A 27,378-nucleotide genomic window follows, 5' to 3' on the forward strand; every position below is an offset into this window, starting at 1 on the left:
GGCACTTCAAAAGAGAATCGTCCCCTTAGCGCTGTCGCCGGCGACACAATAAATCAAGTATCCCAAGATGAATGAAGATAAATGCGTAATCCGTAAGGCGGGCGCCGCGCCGGCTCATATTTCAGCGGCTGTCGCCTGATGGATGGCGCTCTCGCACCTGCCAGCTGCCAGCTGCCAGCTGTACGGACCGGCGGACACACTTCCGGCTGCCAGCCAGCGTCTGCGTGCGAAGCTACGGCGCCTGCCGACCGCGTCTTGATCCACCCTCAGAGCTTGTACGCAGTATCTAAACTACCAACGTAATTACCCCAGCCGAATCGGAACGATTTTGAAATCTCAAAATGTATGTGTTCGTCCATCAGTCAAAGCCATTATTTTGTAAATCTGTGTACAATCGTCGCATCAAGGTTAACGGATCTGAAGACTAAATAAGCTCATGATGCTGTACAATCAATACTGGGTGGCGGACAATTATGACCATTGGATTTACAACAGTCCAAACTGAGGTATTATTTCGTAAAAGGTTAAATATTTTCTTGAAACAATGTAGATTAACACACAAAAATACTTACAGCGACAGATTCCCCAAATGACAAATGGCAACGATGTCAAGAGTTTTTCCCTTGTTCGCCGCCGAAATGGATATGGTGGAGTTTCAATAAAGTGACTAAAACAAAGCGGCAAGAATCTGGATACTGTGATCGTAATGGCTTCTGATACTGGCCTACTGCTGTAGCGACGCACTAGCAATGGTGTGCAACGTGCACGAGTTGACGTTTTCAAGAGTACGTACTGCTCCACTCCATTCCATAATCGTAATAAACAAGTCAGTTGGTGTGTAAGGGACGGTGTTGCTGCTGTTGTTCTCTTCAGTCTGAAAAAGGCTTGCTCAGGCTCTACATACTAGTCTGCCCCGGCAATGTCTCTACATCTCTGCAAGCTACACTACTGGCCATTAAAATTGCTACACCCCGAAGATGACGTGCTACAGACGCGAAATCTAACCGACAAGAAGAAGATGCTGTGATATGCAAATGATTAGCTTTTCAGAGCATTCACACAAGGTTGGCGCCGGTGGTGACACCTACAACGAGCTGACATGAGGAACGCTACCAACCGATTTCTCATATACAAACAGCAGTTGACCGGCGTTGCCTGATGAAACGTTGTTGTGATGCCTCGTGTAAGGAGGAGAAATGCGTACCATCACGTTTCCGACTTTGATAAAGGTCAGATTGTAGCTTATCGCGATTGCGTTTTATCGTATTGCGACACTGTTCTTCGTATCACTAGCAGTCGAGATGACGGGCATCTTATCCTCAGGGATGTAACGGATCGTGCAGCCACGTCTCGATCCCTGAGTCAACAGACAGGGATGTTTTCAAGACAACAACCGTCTGCACGAACAGTTCGACGACGTTTGCAGCAGCATGGACTATCAGCTCGGAGACCATGGCTGCGGTTGCCCTTCACGCTGCATCACAGACAGGCCTGCGATGGTGTACTCAACGACGAACCTGGGTGCATGAATGGCAAAATGTCATTTTTTCGGTTTAATCCGTTTTCTGTTTATAGCATCATGATGGTCGCATACAGAAAATGTTCGACTGCTGCCCTGGCCATTCTCCAGATCTCTCAGCAATTGAAAACGTCTGGTCAATGGTGGCCGAGCAACTGGCTCGTCACAATACGCCAGTCACTACTCTTGATGAACTGTGGTATTGTGTAGAAGCTGCATGGGCATCCAAGCTCAATGCCCAGGCGTATGAAGGCCGTTATTACGGCCAGAGGTGGTTGTTCTGGGTACTGATTTCTCAGGATCTATGCACCCAAATTGCGTGAAAATGTAATCACATGTCAGTTCTAGTATAATATATTTGTCCAATGAATACCCGTTTATCATCTGCATTTCCTCTTGGTGTAGCAATATTAATGGCCAGTAGTGTACTTCAGCCTCCATGCATTTGAACCAGTTCACTACAGCCGAGTTTTCGTCTTGGTCTACAATTTTGACCCCCACACTCACACCTCCATCACCAATTTAAGAATTTTTTATGCCTTAGGATGGCTTCTCTCAGTCAGACCCCCAAATGACAAAAGTGATACTGAAAGATGTCTGTACACGGAGGTGATACCTCCTAGTATCGTGTCGGCCCTCCTTTTGCGGCGTAGTACAGCAGCTAGACGTGGCCTGACTTCAGCGAGTCGTTGGAGCTCCCCTGCGGAAATATTCAGCCATACTGCCTCTATAGCCGTCCATAATTGCGAAAGTGTAGAAGGTACAGGATTTTCTGCACGAACTCACCTCTCGATTATGTCCCATATATGTTCCATGGGATAGCAGTCTACGATCCGAGTGGCCAAACCATTCGCTCGAATTTTCCAGAATGTTCTTCGAACCAGTTGCAAACACATCTGCTCTGGCGACATAACGCCTCGTCATCCATAAAAATTCCATCACTGTTTGGGATCATCAAGTGCATGAACGGCTGTAAAAGGTCTCCAAGTGGCCGAAAATAAACATTTCTTGTCAAGGGTCGGTTCAGAGGACCCAGTCCATTCCATGTAAACACAGCCCACATCATTATGAAACCACCATCAGGATTAATGGCTTCTTGGTGTCTACGTCACACTCGAACCTTACTATCAGCTCTTACGACTTGAAATCGGTACTCATTTGACAAGGCAACGGTTTTCCAATATTCTAGAGCCCAATCGATATGGTCACGAGCCCATGAGAGGCGCTGCAGGTAGCAAAGGCACTCGCGTCGGTCGTCTACTGCCGTGGCTCGTTAACGCGAAATTTCGACACATTGTCCTATTGGATACTTATGGAGTACGTCCCACATTTTCTCCTGCGCGGTTATTTTACACAGTGCTGCTAGAATGTTATCAATGGCAAAACTACACAAACGCCGCTGCTCTCGGTCGCGAAGTAAAGGCCGTCGGCCACTGCATTGTCCGTGACGAGAGATAATGTCTGAAAGTTGGTATTCTCTTGACACTGTAGAGCTCGGAATATAGAATTTCCGAAATGGTTTGTCCAATGCATCTAGCTCCAACTATCATTACGCGTTAGTAATCTGTTAGTCGTGCTGTCACAATCACGCCAGAAACCTTTCCACATGAATCACCTGAGTACAGCTGGCAGGTTCGCCAACGCACTGCCCTTCTATACCGTGTGTACGCGACCCCACCGCTATCTGTATATGTGCATATCGCTATCCCATGACTTGTCACCTCAGTTTATGTCACCTTTCACGCTAATTCATGTTAATTATATGTCATTGTGCTGTTAAACACATCTCATTTATAGACTGATGTTCATCTTTTTGTAAAGGTCCTCACCCAGTCTCGAGTAAGGAAGAATACGAAACTTTAAAGTTATTTATTTCGCCATTGATGCAGGTCCATCCCTTCTACTTTTTACCAATGAACATATGCGTTTCTTGCAACTGGGAATGTATGAATGGTTAACACTCGCTCTCTTGTAGGCACAGATGATCGGAGTGTTCTGAGGATGTAGCACCAACCTGGTCGTCTCATTTGCGTGGAAGGAATCAGAGTCACGGCAGAAAGGGGAAGGCCAGGTTCAAGGTAGGCAACAGGTACGAAATTCCGTCGCCTACCGCTCCGCAACATTGTTGCGGAACGAACAATACACAGCGGTACAGTGCGGTGAAATCCGGGAGATGAATCTATGAGGAAAATGGTACTGGGCCGGTGCTATTTGCAGAGACTTTAGATTTAACTCATCATGTTTTCTCTTTTGACTACTAGCGATAGGGAAGTGTGCATGAGATACAATACACTAGATTGAAATTGTGCCTTATAGATTCGATAGCCTTCCGCCACGACGTATGTAATAGATAAGCTGCTGGTTCATTTCAAAAGGGTTGTGAGTAACTAAAACAGCAGACTGAGCTTAGTCTGCCGTGTGTTTAGTTAAGTTAAATTTCATTGAAATATATAGATGGGTGAGTTCTAAAATAAAGCGACACAGATGAAATAAGCCCATTGCCTGCGTAGATTAACTGAAAAAGCTGCCCAGATTTCAGTCTGGTAGTTTGCGTGGCCTCTCGGCACTAGGAGCATAAAATAAGTTCCGGCTCATCTCAGTAACGGTTAAGTTCTCAGTATTTGCTGGCAGAATGAAATGTAGCTACCGTGTGAAGCTCTGGGTAGTAATTTTGAGCGATTTCCTTTGATTAGGAGTAATACTCAAATTTAGCACATAGCATCCATTACGTTTCTTGTGTGAGCTTGTGAAAGCCATCGTACTAAATAAGAACCCACGTACCTGGTCGTTTCCTAACGGTCACTGTAAGTTGGTTGGTTGGTTGTTTGTAGGAAGAGACCAAACAGCGAGGTCATCGGTCTCATCGGATTAGGGAAGGATGGGGAAGGAAGTCGGCCGTGCCCTTTCAAAGGAACCATGCCAGCATTTGCCTGTAACGATTTAGGGAAATCACGGAAAACCTAAATCAGGATGGCCGGGCGCGGGATTGAACCGTCGTCCTCCCGAATGCGAGTCCAGTGCGCTACCACTGCGCCACCTCGCTCGGTTTCACTGTAAGTAAAAGTTTCCAATCCACGAAGCGTACCTGTACTTCCGGTCCCTTTGTTTCATTATTTAATTTCGGTTCCTCCAAACGGTATTCTGAATAACCCTCCACCACTGATATTAGCTGCATGACTTGGAAATGTAGTATGTGCTTACGGTTACTTAAATCTGTCATATGCATTTGGCACTAAATCTCCCATTTCCCGCCTAATCTGACTGCAACCAATTAAACTGTATCTAAATAAATTAATTGATTCCTAGCGACTGTTCATGTTAAATAATTCGATTACACTACAAGGCGACTGTAATGTTCAGCCCATATTAACTGAATTAATATGAATGACTTGTAAGAGTTATATTTTGTAGCTAATATTAAATCACTATTAAATCTTTTTAAATGCACTGCACAGTCAATAAGCCAGTCCTACATTCCTCCAGATAGAACTGAAATCTAAGAACATTTGTCTTGAGATCTCTCAGTTCGAAAGGCTGCCGGCTCATTACTCGATTAATAATGTTTTGCGTCATGGGGTTGTCTTCAAAGAGAGCCTATATTCCTGTGCAATCTTAGACAGTCTTAAGGTCATTAAACATTTCCCCATATTGGAGCTTAAATATTTTATCTGAATATCTTTGCCATGCCAAATAATCACCCCTATTTATGGTAAGGCATGCAGGCTACTGTAGAACACGTGGCCGAACCGATTGCCATTTTGGAAGTCCTCATATTCGCACAGACGACCACGCAGACACAATAATCATCATCTCTGACAGCAAGTCAGCCCTAAAACCGATTATAATCCTATGTTGTTGTTGTTGTAGCAACCCCATAGTTGCTGCAATTATTGAGGCTGTGTTTCGGATATAAAGGAACTATCGCGACATCGTGATGGTTTGCATGAAAGACCACGCTGGGGTATCTAGAAATGAACAAGTAGACGTCCTAGAAAAGCAAGCATTCTACGTGGAGCTATTAAATATGATAAGCTCCCTCGCACAAATATGACACCCATGCTCAGAAAGCGGTTGTCATCATACTAGCAAGAAGGATGGTTGAGAAGATATAACATCATAGGTAGTCACTACACACTAATTGATCACACTATTCCACGACTACCATGGTATAGTAAGACACAAACATCGTGGAGTTTCACGACAATTACAGCACTACTTAAGTTTAATCGTTAGAAGTTCAACAAAAAAATCTAGTCTCGCAACCTAAGCGCCTCTCCTCTATGCGTTTGCGGCGACGAAGAACATCCAACCCAAATGTTCCCAGTATGTCTTCAGAACACGTATCACATCAATGTCCTTCCAAGTTAATCTCTGGGCGCTTGGTCATCAGTTGCCGAGCAGCGTCCAAACCTTGTTAGCACCCAGTAGGAAATCGTTAACAGAAAGGACATCCATATATAGTTTCATGCACTGCTATCTACTGCTCTTGACAATTAGAATGGCTTGAACTGTCCAGGATGTTCTTCAAATCACAATTGTGGTCCACTGTCAGCTCCAGCGTTTTTTGGGACCATAAAGTCCATGAATGGCTGCAAATGGTCTCCAAGTAGCCGAACACAACCATTTCCACTCAATCATAGATTCACTTGCGCCAGAGAACCCAGTCTACTCCATGAAAACACGGTCCACAATATTATGGAGCCGCTGTCAGCTCGCACACTGCATTGTTGACAACTTGGGTCCATGTCTTCGTGCGGTCTACGCGACACTAGAGTCCTACCATCAGCTCTTACCAACTGAAAACGGACTCATCTTACCAGCCCACGATTTCCAGTCGTCTGGAGTCCATCTGATACGTTGCAAGCCCCAGAGATGCGCTGTTGGCAAAGGCACTCGTGTCGGTTGTCTACTACCACAGCCCATTAACACCAAATTCCTCCGCACTGTGCTAGCGGATACGCACGTCCAACATTCATTTCTGCGGTTATTTCATACAGAGTTGGTTGTCTGTTAGCACTGACAACTCTGGGAAGAAGTCGCTGCTCTGTATCATTAAGAGAAGGCCGTCGGCCACTGTGTTGTCTGTAGAGAGAGGAAGTACCTGAAATTTGGTATTCTCGGCACACTCATTACACTGCTGATGACGGAACGTTTGATTCGTTACTATTTCCGAAATGGAATGACCCATGCGTCCAGCACCAACTACCATTCCCGTCGTGAGGTCATAATCACGTCGGAAACCGTTTCATCTGAGTGACCTGAGCGCAAATGAGACTCTTCCAGAGGACTACCCTTTGATTCCCTGTGTACGCAATACTACCGTCATCTGTATATATGCTGTGACCTCACTTTATATGCAAGTGCCTGAATATTGGTGTATCTATTCGTATCGCTGTAATACCCAATCCTGATTACTGTGTACTGTTCTCATCGTCTGTCTCGATAGTACTCATAGACCTGCACTGATATCTAGCCCAGGATTTTGAAACAATTCTTACAGGACTATAGTTATTAATATGTGCCAAATTCGGAACATCCCAAAAGTGTAACAATAATGCTTTACGGTTTTTTTATTGTGTTACCTGTAATATTTTTATTGCACCCTACCTCTGTGTATCCAGTGAAGAATTTTTGTGTTGTTTAATCGTTTCAGTATGCTGTTGATGTACAGTTTGTTTTATGTCACAGTCTGGCTCTGCTAATCATACATAACATTATACCAAGATACAACCTATACTCCATATTGGCCCCAAATTTCACCCCAGTTCTGTGCATTGCCACTGTGGGCGTGTCCCACGCTATGAAGATCACCACGGCCCCCTTACCCACATCTCACCCCTTGCCTTAACGTTGCTGTGATGGAGGCTACAACCACGGTGCCCAGAGTTTAAAGAACGTGTTTTCTTACGGGTGGCCGAAGTAAACATTTCACACACTGAAGTTCAGAATCGCCACGAAAAGGCCTCAGGGGAGACATGAAGGGCGTCAATTAAATCAAACCTTCCCTTTCGACACACACTTTTCACGGTCGAAAGCGACTGTTTTTAGTGTGATGTGTGTTGTGATTGTGCCCTCTTGTAATGTTTTGTGGTTCCCAGGTGGATGAGGAAAGGGTGGTATAAATGGTAGGTGGCCAGCTTTTCTCTCCCTACAACACAAAATGTACACGTGGTTGAAATACGCTTTATGACAGGTACCAACATTGTACTTAACTTCAGTTATGTCCAATCTGAATTTCTGTGGTTAACAGCAATCAAATAACATGTCCTAGTTCTTGAACCTTGTTCGTGTTCATATCACAAGCATATACAATCACTAACTTTCCCTCACAGCTAGCTAAAGTGCGAGGCGGCGACTATCACTGTGGAAGACCAGAGCACAATGGGACGTATTGAGGTGTAATGCGAACTGACTCCCGATGTGCCGTACTGAGGTACTCAGATTGAGAGAGCTAAGTCGTCGGCGGCGGCCTATATGCACGCTGCCCAGGGTACGTTATCGACACGTGACCTGGAAGTGTGTCTTGGTCTTCTCATGTAACAGGCGCGCCTAGTTCAGCACCCGCTGTATACAATGTATCCTAGTGTCGACCGGTGTGCTGGTGAAGGCGTAAGCCAGCACAATGTGAAACAGAATGACTCTTATGACCACCTTTGCCACCACTGTGGTGCTGGGACCCAATCAACATGATTTGACGCCTTTGGAATGTAGTGTGACCACAAATTTTGCCGTGATATACACAGTGAAACCACTAGAGACCATTCAAAACCGTTCAACGAAATCTGAACGTGATCCATAGCAGCAAATGGTTTCCACATTTTTTAAGCCTTTGTGTTTCGTGCGTTACATTTGCGCTATCATGGAGTGATATAACATTCACACTTGTGGAAAATAAAACGGCAAAGTATACCCCAAAACACCCAACTTCATTAACACCCTCAGTGACACCTGCACACCTTTGTTGAGTATTTTAAAAATGCAACTGCAGGGAGACAAACCTTAACTGATTCCTAGGCGCCTGCAGGCAGGCAACCCCATCTACACCCTCAGATTCCATATGCCGAGAAGCAGGCACTAGAGTGGCAGTGTACTGCCACTTAGTTGAAGGGTGTCGAGGAGTCACCTGCCCACAAGTGCCTAGACACTGTTCAGGGGTTGGCTCTGTACAGGTCAGTTTTTAAAGTGCAGGTCCCACTGATGGTATTACTGAACTGGATGTTTTAGATGGACTCTTTGCCACTTGAATTAAGCATGTGTCGATGTTGCACTCTCCCCATGAGCACACATCAGGAGGACACAGCACCTTGTATGCTTCAGCAAAAATTGTGGTCGCACTAAAATACAAAGCAGTCAGATCATTTTCAAAACAATTGCTGCCCCCGACGTCCTTCAAGAATACCGAATCGTCCGGAGGGTGTTAGCTGTGTCAAAGGTTGTCAAGAACGACGTTCTATTGTACATCACACTGTAAATTGGCGTCTATTACCGTGAAATGTGTGTGAAAGAAACCCCTCAAGGGAGGCGGTGATTTAGGTGACGGTCTTCAAGCCACCTCCTGAGACCATTTCTTGTCGATTCGGAGGAGCGGCGTGTCTGAGTGTCGTTCTCGACGACTCATAAGAAAACTGCGTGACTTCAACGCAAGGCAATGCGGTTACTACCTGTAACGCAAAAGCGTCTGGAGAAAGGATGAGATGTGTGTAAAGATTACGTTGACGACCTTCCCATCGAGTGACACGTTCGCTACGGCTTTGGGCACAATTTTCGAGAAATTTGGTGCCCATGTATCATCATCAACCGACGTTACACCTCACATGAACTCCTGATCTATGGCCTCTTGTCGCACGTGGCAATATCCTTCTGTTCGAAGCGTCGCCGAGTCCGAAGGTGATGTAGCAGGCGCCATTCTTTTGTATCAACACAGAGGAAGGTTGTCGACCCCTTTGAGCCAAATTTCACACTTCTATTTCGCAATCTGGGAAAATGACGGAGCTTCAAAAAAGATACCCCTTAATTCTCTTGCGCAGCATACTTTAAGAGGTGGGTAGTGTAGGCTGTACGCTTCCTGCCATGTTGGGAAACAGATTTCCTTACAAAAGTAAATCCAGAACATGCCCTGAAATAAACAGTGCTCTCTGATATATAATGTTTAGACTAGCGATGTCCAACCTTTTAGCTTACCTGGACCACACTGGGAAATCGATTTATCGTGTCTTTGATTAAACGGAATTCCATTCCCATTTCTTGCGCCGAAATGATACTTGCTTTGGGCCACGTGCAACCCGTGGGCTGGACACACTCGAATCAAATTTGTGACACGATCTGCCTGCAAAATTCAAAAAATACGACCTAGACTAGAAAGGCTTACCTTTGCAGCGATTCGTAATACGCATAGCAAAAGGAAATTGAATTTACTGGAACCTGAGTATCAGTAACAAATATCTCACTTCACATGAAAACGTGTAAAACAACGGCTCTTATCGCTCCGTGCCTTGCAATGGTCATGTGCATACACACTGTTATGACAGCTCACAAAAGCAAGACACCAAATAATCACACGTCCTACAGATTGAAGGACTGCGACTCTGCCAGCGCATCGGACTCTAGACACCTACCTTTTGTGTTGAAGAATAATGCATAGAAGCACGAAGTATGATGTTCATACTTACTGGGTCTTTTTTTAGATTAATAACAGTAAAAACACTAAAAAGTGACACTGCTGCTGAGCGCACGTTGTTTATGCTGCATTGAGTGCTACCTACTAAGTGCAATTACGTATATAGTCGTACAAATAGGAAGGTGATGCCATGGAAAGATAACTGATTTAAAAGATATTGAATATAAACCCATCCAATTATAGTCATGATAGTCAGTGAAATCCTCTACGTTATACTTCACGAAGCGAGTCAAGGGAACAAATGGGTGTGAACCTCTGTAAATGATTAACAATTTCGCATTGTAAACGTGCTCATCTTGCACACAGCCAAATTGTATCCTACCACATCATTATTCAGAAAAGAATCATTTTCTGCCACTGGTTTCTAAATCAAAATCTGGACTGCACGATGGTGGAATGATCAAGTACCCTTCAAATTTAACGGCGACATATATATACACGAAGTTCACCATTAGCCAGAAGAAAGAGCAAGACAAAGCACTTCTGCAGCAAAAATACTTGCGATGGGTCTATTCCTGAAACAATTATCAGTCCTTTTTTATTTACGAGTAGTTAAATTATACATATTCCGAATTTCCCAAATATACAGTGACATCATTGCTAGATGATATTGCATTACCAACACGCTTGATAACGTCGTTGCTGCAAGATCAGTTTCCATCATTTTTTCCTTGGTAGAGATGGGTACCTCGCAAAAGATTAATCCCGGTCGCTGGACTGGCCGCCACAGACCCCAGGTGTAACTCCATCTCATTATTTCTTTTGGGGATGCCTCAAAGACACTGTGTATTACCAATGTCCCACAACACAGCATGTTATGAAGGATGGAATTCACGAAGCATCCCAACTGCTCCTAGATGCAGAAGTATTTTTGGGTACGCAAAATGTGCCAATCGGCCATCACTGTGCAAGCTGGAAGCATTTAGCACGACTATTAACGTAAAGCGAAATGGAAAACTGATTTTTTTGTAATCAGTTATATGTAACAAAATTTAATAATAGTGAGAAGCATAACAACCGTTTTCCTTCACGGTGATAATACATACCTCATTTGCTACGTGATCATTTTTTTCTTTACTTACGCATTGTTCAAATCGTTAAATTTAAACCGAGGTTTTTGCTAGTATCATCAAAACAGTGTAAAGTACAAAAAACTGTTCCGACTACAAAATAATGTTCGGTTTTCTGATTATTTTGTAGTGGTATAGCTTCGACACAAAATAACTATTCTATTCGTCCTTATTGGTTTTCCTGAAATGCGTTCCGCACACGAAACACTGGATACACGGTTTCCACACAACGATGACTGTACAGAAGGTCTGAAGATTTGTGTATTTGCTTATAACATAGCATAATGCACTGGTGAGGTCTGTAGCACACAGTTTCAAATAGTTTTATTAACTATGAATACCAGATGCTTGTGAAATTACAAACTGAAATTTGTATCTTAATCGCGCAAGTCGAGCCTTGATATCAACCAACCGCTGCCACAGATTTTAGAATCGCACCGTCATGTGCTATGGAGGTTGTTCCACAGAAGGGCTGATGCTGTTTATTTATTTAACAGTAAGATCCACAACGTGTCTAATGTCAGTCCTGCTCATTTTCTATTAAGAACTGTTTTTGTGATTTTGAATGAGGAGTTCAACACATACCACAAAGGGATCAGTAGGTTGTTTTGACGGTAGAAAGTGAAGAGTAAAACAGTTTCCGCAAAGGAACGAATGAAAGAAACAGGATGAATGAACCAGATGATCACCACAGAAGCCAATTGACCTCTTGATGATACTTCATATTTTTCCTTGTCCAAATGTACGCTGCTGAGAGACTATTGATTCTGACGATGCTAATTTACTTTAATGTGGATCAAGCATCAAAACATGCTTCACAGGTATGAAAAAATGAAGGCTATGTTATACACTCATGAACAACACAAACAGTTTTTTGTGGAAAGAGAAGCCGCAGAGTAGGAAATCACTCGCTATTTCAAATCGAGATGCCAACAACGACTGACGACAAGGCACGCACTCCAAAGCCCACTCCTCGTTATGAGTTACGGGTGCTGTAGCCCATCACCTCAATCCAGAGATGAGCGTAGAGCAGAGGCCTCACCGTTGGTGCTCACTTCCTTGCCCTCGTCTACACTCTCTATACTGTATCCCCAAGAAATTTCAACACGCGCTTCTTCCAGACCCTGAAATACTTTCTACAAGTTACAGCGCTGGCCCCCATAACTCTTCCTTGGTTCCAGACCCCCAGCATCTGGTCTCACTGTAACTGCTTCCAATTCCAGCATCCATTTCCGACTCCTACTTCCCAACCCAGATGCTCACAGACATAGCGATAAATCTGTTGTTATTGTCTAGTTGCGCCTCATATTTCCTTTTCACCCATACAGGCTTTATTGGGAGCTAACCTCCACCGAGCGAGGTGGCGCAGTGGTTAGACACTGGACTCGCATTGGGGAGGACGACGGTTCAGTCCCGCGTTCGGCCATCCTGATTTAGGTTTTCCGTGATTTCCCTAAATCGCTCCAGGCAAATGCCGGGATGGTTCCTTTCAAAGGGCACGGCCGACTTCCTCCCCCTTCCTTCCCTAATCCGATGAGACCGATGACCTCGCTGTCTGGTCTCCTTCCCCAAACCAAGCAAGCTAACCTCCAAGGACTTCGGTGGAGCAGCATTGTCATCATCATCATCATCATCAGAAGCAGCAGCATCATTATCACCACCACCATTCTTGTTTTTGTACTAATGATTCAGAGATAATTTTTTTTTTTGCATTTCACTCCTGTTAACTGTAAAAAATTAGGCATATGTTGTAACATCATTCGCCTGAAGAATAATAATATTCGTGCTGCCAGTCCTTCTTCCTTCCCCCTCAGCTCATCTTGACCAATGCAGTAACAAAAAATTGTCATTAGATGCTCGAAATTGGAAGAAATGGTCGCTTCAATTGTTGAGTTGTGGTACACGACAGACCATGGTGATGGTAGACCATGAGAACGAGGAAAACTACGTGAGAACATGCATCACACTTCCAATGAGGTGCTGTTCAGATAGGTGGACGAGGTATTCTTGTGTGCCTCTTACAATATTGCTCCCTTATTTACGTCAGAACAATAAAATAAAATTCCACATACACGATAGTGACTGTGTCATCCCTCAGTCTGTTGAAAATAATAGTACTGACACACATCTTAAAGCAATCAGGTGATGCAAATGGGCATGGGAGCAGTCTAATCCTCTTCAAAGATTATGGAGAGGTTACAGGTCAGGAAGGCACCTCATAGCATTCGGTATCTAGTAGAGTCCATGTCGCTACCCACTGCCATCCTTATCAGGGTAAAAAACTACACAGTATGTTCCTCTGCAGTAGCTGTTCAGTAGTATGAAAAATAAGGTATAGTAAGTAGTAGTATACAAAAAATACTTCTTTTCTTAATAGGTATACAGACCCAAGTATACCCTTCCCGAGTGTACAGTACCTCAAACAACTATTTATGCACAACATGAGCACTGTGTGGCACATTTGGAAATTAATACTGGATAGGCAAGCTGAGATTACCACATATGCTATGGTCTCTTCATTATACTGTAGCAGATGGCGCATTGGTTTTAGGCTAGACAATTTAGCAGTGACCCCTTGTCACAGTATCTTTACACACTGGAGGGTGATCAGTCAACAGCATCTTCTTTCAATGCTGTGTGCAAACCCGAATGTGAATTGATAAGTATCTTCGATTTTTTTGTGAGTTCATATAAACCAATAAATGCGGTCAAGCTTCATCAGAAAAAAGAGCATTCCAGGATCATTCTCTGCATTATGCACAGACTGCAATAGCAAATGCATTACTGATGTTGAGCTATAGTATCTGAATGGGCCAGCTGATTTACTACCATTGCTTTATAATGTTCCAATCTGGCACTGTGAACAGCTCCATAAGCACCAGTCTGAATTTCATTTTACTGTCCTTGAAGTTACTCATCAAATAGGAATGCAGATAGCGTATATGGACATGGGTAGCTAGTCCTAATGATATCCATGTTTGGTGCATATGCTGTGTTTTTTTGACACTTTGTTATGCTTGATGGCCTATTTTGGAAGAACAGTTTCCTTTTTTTCCATTTGTCCATTAATCTCTGTTTACTGTTTCTGTTTCATTCAGTTTCTATATTCACTTTTCTTCATTTGACCATTACTATTTGAAACTGTAGCTCCATTTCTTTTCAGTCATTCTGTAATGTGCACGTATCCAGACAATAGTTAAACAAAAATAAATGTGATGAGTTAGTTTTATTGATTTATAAGTAGCAGTAATGAAGTTGAACAATGATCTGTGAATGCAATGAGAAACAAAACGCAACTTCAGGTAAAAATATATATCTTAACATAACTTTCATTGGCCTGCATAAACATTTAATCATACTTAAGTAATAACAGTAAAACATGATAGAGTTAGTAGAATATATAGAACATTTCATAACTTTTATGATTCAAGATATGTACAATAATTCCATTGGTAATGGCACTTTGCAGTTCGGTGGTTGTCAAGGTTTGAGACGCACATGTTTGCCCGCAGGAAACAGCCAACTGCGCCTCATGTGATGACTGATCCTTCATGAGACTTCTACGAGATCCTGAAACAAATGCAGTTTGTTCAAAACTACTCTCAATAACCGCAGACAAAAATTTATCTGGAACAAGGCAACATTACTGTGAAACAGGAAATGTGTTAAATGAAAGCTGAAATCATTTTTGTAGCAAATGCTTCCATAATACTAAAAGTAATCCCCTTTCTCTCCCATTCTCACATCCACAAACACATTCACAATTTTACTCAAGCTCTACAGTTACTTAACGTTCCAGTTAATTCCATTCATTGTACACACCTAACAAAGCATGAAACTTCCTGGATTCTACATCACCAGTCACACAGGACAAAACCGAATAGAAGTAATATGGACAACTGAGAAGAAAATATTCTCCACTCTTGGAAAAGACTAATGAAATAGCTACGTGCCAAGTTGTGTACAAATGTGTTGGAATGATTATGACATAGTTCTGTTTTGTTATTCTTTGATAAGAATTGGTGTACTATTTTACACTCGGTAACTCTGTGGTAAAGCGCCAGCCCACAGTTACAAAGATCTGGTCTTCGATCACCTTTCAGTCCTATGATATTGATCTGTCAGTTATCATTTATTTCGCCTCTGGCAAGGTTTGTTGATGTGAAAAACGTGAGCTGCATGGAGTTTGGGAACCCACTTTAAACTACAGGTCCCCAGTAAGGAGCTGGGTAAGCCAGTTCGTGCGTTGGAGGGTGGTAGGGGCATACCACTTGCAAAGAACTGAACCTAGTAAAGCAATATGGCGTTCAAACCAATCTTTGGGTAGATGAAAGTCACCCTTATTTCCCATATGGGATAGCTAGCACTGATGGAGCGTAATCTTAACTATGGTCCTAATAATCATTCCAACGGTGCATTACGTGTGTGTTCAAAATCTGTAACATTTAACACCATCATTCTTTACACTACACCTCCGGGCAGAAACACCGGTGAAACAGCATTCAAAAACGCAAAAATCTATCAACTATTTACCCACTTTTATAAACAGTATTGCCTGCAATACACCACTGTAACTGAATGTAATGTGAGCGTATTTTGACAGCTGAAAGTTTTTTGGAGAGGAAGAAAAATAATTGCCTCTTTAATGTATTTTCACTGCTGAAATTTTATTTATTAAGAAAAAACGTGAATTTCTGTCTTCACAGGTGTGACAGAACCCATTATTTCGCAGAAGGAAATGTTGTGTACAAACCAGGCTTGTGCATCCGGCTAAAACATATGGTGTTTCAAGATGACACCGACTGCTACAGAGAGTTGGAGTAATAGGCACCGTTGCTAGTATGTATATACAAGATGATTCCGTGATGATGTTACAGACTTTCAGTGATGATGAAACAGGATAAAAAATATCAATTTCAGTGCGGAAACCGTGGTCTGGAAACGAACGAGTCTAAAGTTATAAGTGAAAATCGTCCTGATACCTCTGCCGATGGAAAACGTGTACCAGTGACGTAGTGGCTAAGATTCCTGGGTACGCTACTTTAAGGGATGTTAGTATGAATCACAGCAAGAAAAAAAATTCCAGTAAACGTGGGCACGGAAATGCATACCTGATGAGCTATGAGCATTTGTTCATCTTTGCTACTGTGAAACACATCCCCTCTACTGATCTTAGAGCCCAAGTTTACACGACTTTTTTTTCTTGTTTTGGTCCACACTGTAATCTCTGAAAGTTGCCTACCCTACAACCTTACCACCAAGATTACCGGTATATGCATTACACTGGCAGAGGTATCAGAACGATTTTTACTAATAATTTACCACTCGTTTGTTTCCACACCACGGTCCCTGAAGTGAAATTTATACATGCATCCTTCTCCATCATCCCTTAAAGCTTTTAACATCATGGCGCAATCACTCTGTATGTGCATACCTATATATGCGCAGGCGTCTGTAACTTCGATGCTCTGTAGCGTCACTGGATGACATTTCCGGACACGGCTTCCTATCCTCATTTTGTTCCTCAAGATACGTTCTATATTCCCTCAAACTCTGTTGTTGTGATTTTGAAACACCTTTTATACGAAATTCAGTGAGCCCTCTGCTTTCGTATTTGCCGTAACGGCGAAAATATGAGTGCCATAAAGGGATGGTAGCTTGTAGTTTTGCGTTCTCATCTTCCTATTTTATAAAAACAAATCACGCAGATTTTCACAACATAGAATTTTCGAGGCGTTTCACGAAGTCCAAGAGTTCTAATACTTTAGAAACTATGCGGTTCATTGCGTGTAACTTAAATCCATCGTCTGCAACATTACTTGGTGAACAAAGATAATGCACGTGTCCACAAAATAAATCTCGTGTTCGCCTAAATAAGAGTCGGGAGAACCCTCTGCCTATCACATTCCAGCAGCTTTGGCAGTCAACGTCTCTCATATTAGCTACAGGGTTAGACAATCGAACAGTTTGCTTATATACATTGTAATATAATAAACAGGCGTTACAAATTATTGAACATAAAACATTTTAACACGGTCTTAAAGAGGGATGTTCCAAATCTTCATGCAGCTCGTAGATGCACACATGTAAGACGTATGTGCAACATGGGCGATGTTGTCATGGTATCGCCACTCGTCCCAAGCCGTTCCTAATAAGTCTACCCTATGTCAACAGAGCTGTTTTAATAACAATAACATTTACTTCTGATACCAGTCTCGGTCTTACGACTCATATGACAGAACGTTATCACAAAATGAGCAGGTTCTTGTTCAGTTAATACTATGGCTTGAGGAATACAAGCAGCTTTGGATCACATCATTTAGAGCCGAAATGAAGTATAGACAACATCTCAGCTTCGTGTCCACATGTGAAGAAAACCACAAATGATGCTAAGAAACCTGAAGCTGTGGGGATACACGGCCTGCTTGGCCACGACACTGCGGACTGTCCGCCCCCGCAGCCGAGCAGTGGGCCGTTACTCGCCGTAGCCTACGTTCCGATTACTGAAAGATTGTAAGTAGGCTGTTTATGTTTTCTTATTGGCAAAGTTACGTAGCGCTCTATATGAAAATCACTGGCTGTGCTGTGTGCAGTCTGTGGCTAGTTTGCATTGTTGTCTGCCATTGTAGTGTTGGGCAGCGGTAGCTGGATGTGAACAGCGCGTAGCGTTGTACAGTTAGAGGTAGAGTTGGCCAACACGATTCTTTTTCCCGATTCGATTCCTACGATTCAATCTCACATTGCGAATCGATTCCTACGATTCGTTCACGATTCATTCTAGTCTGCGATGGCACGATTCTTACGGATTGCAAAAAGTTCTACATTTTACTCACAGATGGCAGGACATGTCTGAAATTGTCGATGGGGTTAGAATCGAACTGTGTCATGATAATATATGCCATAAATAGTTTATTTATGAGTAAACTTGCAAATGACGTTACAAGTGTGATTCTCGATTTATACACCACGTTTGATTTGATTGCATCTATTGTTTTATTTCAGTATGCCAGGAAAGAGGAGTCGATTTGTGCGAAAGGTGGTGCAAAATTACGTGGTATGCCAGTTTGGTTTTGTGGCTTGAACGTATCTAACTACGGACGTCTGTTTTATAGTAACAAAATCTAGCAGTGAGGCAGACGTGATTTGGCTCATATCATCCTATGTTTTTCTGTGCTAAGATGTCTTTCCAAGTCCACATCACTCTTGCAATTCATAACGCAGCTGACAGCCCTTCCACAAGGCAAATTTAGCTTAACTTTCATTTCGTCTAAATACGAAGCATAGGTATTTTGCTTTTAATTTGTCTGAGAACTTGCCACTGGCACAACTATTTACATGAGAAGACGACACTGCCAAGTGTCACCTTGGTTTTCACGCGTAATATTACGGCCCACGAACTTCGTTTGTTCGTTTCGAGCTTCCTTTGTTGACACGCGTCCTCCACTTGACTGCCATCTGGCGGCCGTAATCATTCGGCACGACCCGGCGTGATTCGGAAGTTGCCTTCGAAGCATAGCGTACTAAGAATCGATGAATCGTTGGAACTTGGAATCGTCACGACTCGGAAACACACAATCGTTCTTACGATTCTTTTGAACGACGATTCGTCAGTATCATGATTCGATTCTTACGATTCTTTATTTAGAGTCGTTCAAATGAACGACTCATTCACGAATCGCCACAACTCCAGTTAGAGGTGAGCCGCCAGCAGTGGTGGATGTGGGGAGAGAGATGGCGGAAGTTTTGAAATTGAACTGCTATATATATTATGATTATTAAGGTAAATACAGTGTTTGCTCTTATCCCTATCAGTAGTTAGTGACTTCCGTAGTTTGAATCTTTTATTTAGCTGGCAGTAGTGGCGCTCGCTGTATTGCAGTAGTTCGAGTAATGAAGATTTATGTGAGGTAAGTTATTTGTGAAAGGTATAGTTTAATGTTACTCAGGGCCATTCTTTTGCAGGGATCTTTGATAGTCAGATTGCGTTGCGCTAAACAATATTGTGTGTCAGGTTAAGCACAGTCTCGTGTATAAATTTTTCAAAGGGGACGTTTCAAGATGACCTATCACTTTGACTGTGGGGTTGTGACCCAAGATATCTAAATACCGCAAAGACCAGACCTTTATGCTCGTGGAGCAATTAACCGTAGTTTCATTGAAACTGACCCTAGATTCAAAGATACAAACACCAAATTTGGTTTCACGATCGAGTCAGATATTCATGAAGTTAATGGTGTTTCGTGATAGGAGTAGTGGTATGGGAGTCATTTGTGTTTGTTTCCGGTTTTTGTCGCGTCACTGTACATTCACTTACAATCAGTGTTGGTCGACGTCAAAACTATTAATGACACTGAATAAAATAGTTCAAATGGAGAATCAGTACCACGTTTGAGGTTGTTCAGACTGGTAGCGCCTGGCGAAAAATTCCAAGGAAAACAGTTTTATATACAGCTAGATGCGTTTTGCTCCGAAGAAAAAGCAAATGATTTCCTTTTAAGGAAACATTCAAAGAGCTAGTAGATGCCTAAATTGTGCAGCGGGGACCGACAGAGTGCTAGATCTGACGAACGCTTGAGCATTACGAGAGATCGTCAGGTGTACAAAACAATAAGCGTTTTGCAGTTCTGTCAAATAAAGATATGACAGGAGATCATGGCTGTTCTGTGAGAAAGAAAAAAAAAACTGTTGATGGTGAGCCGGCCGCGGAGGCCGAGCGGTTCTAGCCGCTTCAGTCCGGAACCGCGCGACCGCTACGGTCGCAGGTTCGAATCCTGCCTCCAGCATGGATGTGTGTGATGTCCTTAGATTAGTTAGGTTTAAGTAGTTCTCAGTTCTGGGGGACTGATGACCTCAGAAGTTAAGTCCCATAGTGCTCAGAGCCACTTGAACCATTTGTTGATAGTGTTGATGTCAAATTCACTTACATCCGTTAGTTTCCATTGTTAAAGACATTAGTTGGACTAGAAAATAAATTACCAACGTGCACCATGTCTTTAATAATGAAAATCAACGTGTGTGAGTGGTAAAATACAAACTACAAAATAATTACGATTAGTTGAATAACAACTGTAAAAACATATTTCCAAACGGACATGTCACGCCAACTCGCAGTAATCTAATACAACATCTGTTGTGACGGAAGATGAACCGTCTGATGATGAACTAAAAAAATATTCCAAACTGGTAACGGTACATAAAAGTAACCTGACACCAATCTGTGGTTGCATGCAGCTCTGCAACATCAACAACGATCAAGAACACGTGTGCTGCATCTGCTCCGATCTTTACTCTGATCCGAGCAAGATGACACACGTACAGGATCAGAATGTTTTCAACCAGGCAGCGACCGGTGAAAATATCACTTTTTAAAAATTTTACGCTGTTGCGGACTCCGTTTCTGGAGAGCTGCTCTGTTCTGACACTTCCTGTATTCTTTGATGCGAACTATGTCAACGAACTTTAACTTTCGTGGGTTTGCGTGTGACAAAGAGTGACATCGGTTAGGAAATTTAAATAATTTTGATTGGATGTGTTCAAGTGTGGCACTCTGGCAATTTTCGTATTGGGATTGCATGCCGTGCAATAAAAACCACGTGGCAGCATTAATTTGTATCGGACAGTGATGAGCGTCAGAGTATTCAGCCGAGCAAACAATTATGACCTTGTACTATTTTTTATCCTTTACTGGTGAGATATTAGGATTTTGATCAATTTTATATTGGGTTGTTTCGAGTAAGAACCAGTGCATTTTGTACGAGAATAATTATAATATACCCAAAAAACAAAAATCTACGAATCTAAGAATATAGATATTAAAACAGAGAAAGCCAATTTTCCGTTAATTTTAGCATGCATCCGTAAGACCCAATCGCAACTAGAAGAGTACAATTCTAAAATTCTCCGTCTTTGTTCTTATTTCATCAACAGTTGTTTTGCGAGTACCGGCCCGCTCTTCAATTGCGACGGCCAAGTAAACCTTGTATTACTACAACGTCACAGTAGTAACTGACAACGAATACCTTCAGTGCGAGGTCGAAAGTTCAATCTTTAGTAGGACTTGTTTGAAAATTTGTGTTAACAGTAATGAAACGAAAAATATTAGCTGCTAACGTCCCATGTGCATCACGAGGAGGGCAGAATGCTGGGTTTTTGGGGGGGGGGGGGGGCAGAGATCAATCTTCTATGGGATGTACGCACACTGAAGAGCCAAAGAAACTGGTACGCCTGCCTGGTATCGTGTACGGCCACCGCAAGCACGCGGAAGTGCCGACACACGACGTACCAAGGGCTCGACAAATGTCGGAAGCAGTGCAGGAGGGAATTGACAGCATGAATCCTGCAGGGATGTCCATAAATACGTAAGACTACGAGGGGGTGGAGATCTCTTCTGAACAGCACTTTGCAAGCCATCCCAGATATGCTCAATAATGTTCATGTCTGGGAAGTATGGTAGCCAGCGGAGGTGTTTAAATTCAGAAGAGCATTCCTGGAGCCATTCTGTAGCAATTCTGGTCGTGTGGGGTGTCACATTATCCTGCTGGAATTGCCCAGGTCCGTTGGAATGCACAATCGACATGAACGGATGCAGGTGATGAGACAGGATGCTTAAGTACGTGTCATCTTTCAGTCGGATCTAGACATGTCAGGGGTCCCATATCATTCCAACTGCACACGACTCACCACGCCCCACACCATTACAGAGCCTCCACCAACTTGCAGACCCCTGGTGACATGCAGGGTCCATGGATTTATGAGGTTGTCTCCATAACCGTACACGTCCATCCGCTCGATACAATTTGAAACGAGACTCGTCCGACCAGGCAACATGTTCCAGTCATCAACAGTCCAATGCTGGTGTTGATGGGCCCAGGTGAGGCGTAAAGCTTTGTGTCGTGCAGTCATCAACGGTACACGAGTGGGCCTTCGGCTCCGAAAGCCCGTATCGGTAATGTCTCTTTGAATGGTTAGCAGGCTGATACTTGCTGATGGCCCAACACCAAAATCTACAGCAATTTGCGTGGAGTTGCACTTCTGTCACATTGAACCATTCTCTTCAGTCGTCGTTAGTCCCGTTCTTGGAAGACCTTTTTCCGGTCGCAGCGATGTCAGAGATTTGATGTTTCACCGGATTCCTGATATTCACGGTACACTCGTGAAATAGTCGTCGGGGAAAAATCCCCAATACATCGTTACCTAGGAGATGCCCTGTCGCATCGCTCGTGCGACGACTGTAACACCACATTCAAACTCACGTAAAACTTGATAATCTGCCGCCGTAGCATCAGCAACCGACCTAACAAATACGCCAGGCACTTGTCTTATGTAGGCGTTGCCGACCGCAGCGCCGTATTCTGCCTGTTTACGTATCTCTGCATTTCAACATGCTTGCTTATACCAGTTTCTTTGTTGCTTCAGTGTATTACACTTCACAAAATGGACATCGTCGACATTCAAGAAATGTTGAAAACAAACCATTAACTTGCACCATGAACACTAATGAAAATGGCGAGCTACAGTGACCACATAGGTTCGCACCATCAAGATCGAATGAGAAATAGGAGTTATAAACCGTGCAGGACGGTCAGCTAGGTATCCACTCTTAAGGAATGGCTATATAATCTCGATATTGTAGTGAAATAGAAAGCAGACCAGGATTTCTGGTCAAGCGAGTATAGGGTAATATCAACCGCATCACAACATGGCACAAGACGCGCAGGGTTCGTGATGAATTGGCAGGTAGGACAGAAGTGTGTTACTGTTCAGTGATAGGGTTGTTCTTATTAGAATCGACAACAAACACTGACAACGATAGTTCAGGCATACATGCCGACATCGCAAGCTGAACATGAAAAGAGAGAGAAAGTATATGAAGATACTGAAAAGGGCACTACAGTACGTAAAGGGACATGACAATCTGAGAGTCATGGGGGACTAAAATACAGTTGTAGGGGAAGAAGTAGAAGAAAAGGTGATAGGATAATATGGGCTTGGGACAAGGAATGAGAGAGGAGAAAGACTACCTGCGTTCTGTAATAAATTTCACCTAGTAATAGCGAATATTCTGTTCAAGAATCACAAGAGGAAAGGCCAGTAATACAGGAAGATTTCTGTTAGATTACGTCATGGTCAGACAGAGATTCTGAAATTAGATACTGGATTGTACAGCAGGCTGAAGTTTAAGACATTAGTCAGCAACAATCAATACGGAAAATAGTGGGATAGGGAAGTAGTAAGGAATAAAGAGATACGCTTGAAGTTCTCTAAGGCAGTAGATACGGCAATAAGGAATAGCTCAGTAGTCAGCACAGTAGAAGAGGAAGACATCTCTAAAATTGGAAAGAATAACTTAGGAATAGAGAAATTAACTGCGAAGAAACGATGGGTAACACAAGAAATACTTCAGTTGATCGATGAAAGAAGGAAGTAAGAAAATGTCCGGGGAAATTCAAAACTACACAAATACAAGTCGCTGAGAAATGAAATAAATAGGAAGTGCAGGGAAACTACGACGAAATGGCTGCATGAAAACTGTAAAGAAGTCGAAAAAGAAATGATTGTCGGAAGGACTGACTCAGAATATAGGAAAGTCAAAACAATCTACCGTGACATTAAAAGCAAGGGTGGTAACATAAAGAGTGCAACGGGAATTCTATAGTTAAATGCAGAGAAGATAGCGGACAGGTGGAAAGAGAACGCTGAAGGCCTCTAAGATGTGACAGAAGAGGAAACAGGAGTCGATTTAGAAGATATAGGGGATCCAGTATTAGAATCAGAATTTAAAAGAGCTTTGGAGGACTAGAGATCAAATAAGGCACAATGAATAGTAACATCCCATCAGAATTTCTAAAACCAATGGGGGACGCGTGAACAAAACGACTATTCACGTTGGTGTGTAGAATGTATGAGTCTAGCGATATACCATCTGACTTTCGGAAGAATAATATCCACACACTTTCGGAAGACTACAAGAGCTGACAAGTGTGAGGATTATCGCACAATCAGCTTAAGAGCTCATGTATCCAAGTTGTTGACAAGAATAATATACAGAAAGATGCAAAAGAAAATTGAGGATGTTTGGCTTTAGGAAAGTTAAAGGCACCAGAGAGGTAATTCTGAAGTTGTGGCTAATAATGGAAGCAAGGCTAAAGAATAGCCAAGGCATGTATATAGAATTTGTCGACCTGGAAAAAGCGTTCGACATTGTAAAAAGGTACACGATGTTAGAAATCCGTAAGCTACAGCGACAGACGGGTAATGTACAATATGTACTATAGCCATGAGGGAATAATAAGAGTGGACGACGATGAACGAGGTGCTAGGATTAAAAAAGGTGTAAGAAAGGGATGTAGTCTTCCGCCCCTACTGTTCAATCTATACATCGAAGAACCAATGATGGAAATAAAAGAAGGGTTAAGGAGTGGAATTAAAACTCAAGGTGAAAGGATATCAGTGAAACTATTCGCTGAGGATATTACTATCCTGAGTGAAAGTGAAGAAGAATTACAGGAAGAAGAAAATAATGAGAAGTAGGTGAAATGAGAACAGCGAGAAACTTGACATCAAGATTGATGGTCACGAAGTAGATGAAGTTGAGGAATTCTGCTGCCTGGGCAGCAAAATAACCAATGACTGACGGAGCAAGGAGGACATCAAAAGCAGGCAGGCACTGACAAAAAGGGCATTGCTGGCCGAGAGAATTCTACTGGTATCAGACATAGGCCTTGATCTGAGGAAGACATTTCTGAGAATGTACGTTTGTAGCACAACATTGTATGGTAGTGGAACATGGGCTGTGGGAAAACCGGGACAGCAGAGAATCGAAGCGTCTGAGATGTGGTGTTACAGACGAATGTTGAAAATTAAGAGGATATATAACATAAGGAAGGAGGAGGTTCTGCACAGGATCGGAGAGGAAAGGAATATGTGGAAAACACTGACAAAGAGAAGAGACAGCTGTTAAAGAGGGCAGCAACTATAGAGGAAGACAGACATAGGAATACATCCAGTGAATAATTGAGTTAAGTTGCAAGTGCTACTCTTGAGATGAAGAGGTTGGCACGGGGAGAGGAATTCGAGGCGAGCCGTATCAAACCAGTCAGAAGACCGACGACTCAAAGAGAAAAAATAATCACACTGGTGTAAGGAAGCGATGACAACGGTTACGATTTGACGGCATGCAATCGAATGCGTAACAGTGTGACGTGCAGCTTGTTGTGAAAGTGGCTATACTATGGGATGACTGCAGATAGTGCTATAATATAACTTACGGGCACGGAAAAAATGAACAACCAGGGGCTGAATTTGCCCAGTTGTTTTAAATGATATGAACTGCAATGTACATACATTTCTGGAGAGTTTCCGCTAAAGGAGTATGATTTTTACATGCAGACCAGGAACCAAGCAAAAATTATTGGCCAAAAGAAGCGCTTATTACATAGTCGTACTTCTCTTAAGCCCATTTTTCCACTTTTGCTTGCTGCGACGAGAATATTCCGCACTGTCCCTGCAAGACACCGCAAGCGAGAAAGAATCATAGGGGCAGAGCACCTTCTAATTCTCGCACAGCAATAAATAACTTTCCAGCCAATTTGTTATCCAGCTTAACAGTACGAATAAATGTATACGAATGCTTTAAGCCACTGATGATAGTTGGTTTTGATACAACTCTCTTGGTACCTCTAATTTCCTTTCATATGCATTTCCTCTTCAAATCTCCACTGGTAGAAATTCCGCAGTTTTCTGTGCATGGTCAGGTTGACGCTGTGTTTCAAATTCCGTTATCTTACGTCCACCAATTCTGAAGCACTGTTAGAAGTTATGCAACCATCGACTGCTTCCATTGAAATCAATGTAATCTATGCCACGCGCACTTTGATGTGCATAACGTATTAGGTCACTGTCATACACATCTTAAAAATTGTATCGAGCATAGTTGCAACGCGCCAACACCAGTTTTTGTAACAAGTGCTCCCATAGCTTTTTTTACTATGCTGCGGATGATGTTCTACGTACGTAATTATGTATAGTATCCGCTCCTTGGAAAACGATTATCCTTAAGGATGACGAAACACATGGGTCGACACTTGTTTCAGTATCACTTTCACTTGTTAAGCATGTATCGTCTTCACTGTAATCGTCGTGCTCAGTGTCCGCACAGTCGAGCTCATACGACACCACACATTCCACTAACTCATCTTGCAGAAACACTGATTTTCATCAGCCACTTCTTTTCTCACTCTGTGAAATTTCTTGGTGTTCCCTTCTGATGAAATGTCAACTTCGCCAAATGTTACTGTGAATATAATGCGATGTTTGCTTTTTTATCGTTGCCATTGCTCTGCTTTGTATCAACACCACTAGCACTGTAGGACTGCTGTGAGTTACTCGCCGACTACGCAGTTCGACTACCCTCCGTAGCCTCTAGCTGTGCTGACCATTGGATACCACCAGCTCCCCCTCTTTTAGCATCAGCAGTCAATATTGTGGTTGCATGGTAGGCAATACGAGGGGAGTTGTAAACCGTAAAGATGGTTGGCCTTTTGCGACCTCTAGCTCACAGGGTTCCTAGTGAGGAGATACCTTGTGCATAGTATCAATTAAGTAGGTACTTGCTGGCTGAATTCTAATACGTCCCACCTCAATATGGCCACCTGGGTCGAATGTAGTCGCAGGTATACGAATTATCTTCATCATCATCATCATCATCATTATTATTTCTTTTTATTCTCAGACGTTATGTCTGGTCAAAAATGGACAGTGACGCGGACCTTGATCAAGCGTGACTTCCTTTTAACTGTACGGTACATGTTATATTGCATTTAGGAACTTTCGGGTCATTGAACATGTATCAATAATTACAGATTTTTGTAGTTGTATATATATGTTTGGATGTAGCTGTATTGCGTTGATGTACTAGTGGATATTGTGTGATATGACTCCTGTAGTTGATAGTATAATTGGTATAATGTCAACTTTATCCTGATGCCACATGTCCTTGACTTCCTCAGCCAGTTGGATGTATTTATCAATTTTTTCTCCTGTTTTCTTCTGTATATTTGTTGTATTGGGTATGGATATTTCGATTAGTTGTGTTAATTTCTTCTTTTTATTGG

The 27,378-nt window shown here is 42.6% G+C and overlaps 1 protein-coding gene across 1 annotated transcript in view; it reads right to left on the bottom strand.

The window, feature by feature from the left end:
- Positions 1 to 14,477: 14,477 nt before the first annotated feature.
- LOC126187667 (heterogeneous nuclear ribonucleoprotein C-like) overlaps positions 14,478 to 27,378 on the bottom strand; it is a 458,272-nt gene continuing 445,371 nt past the window's right edge. The window contains exon 10 of the mRNA XM_049928896.1: positions 14,478 to 14,836. Coding sequence (XP_049784853.1) covers positions 14,816 to 14,836 — 21 coding nt within the window. The 3' untranslated portion in view covers positions 14,478 to 14,815. The remainder of the gene's footprint in view (positions 14,837 to 27,378) is intronic.

This window comes from Schistocerca cancellata, chromosome 5 (assembly GCF_023864275.1).
Source record: "Schistocerca cancellata isolate TAMUIC-IGC-003103 chromosome 5, iqSchCanc2.1, whole genome shotgun sequence".
NCBI lineage: Eukaryota > Metazoa > Arthropoda > Insecta > Orthoptera > Acrididae > Schistocerca > Schistocerca cancellata.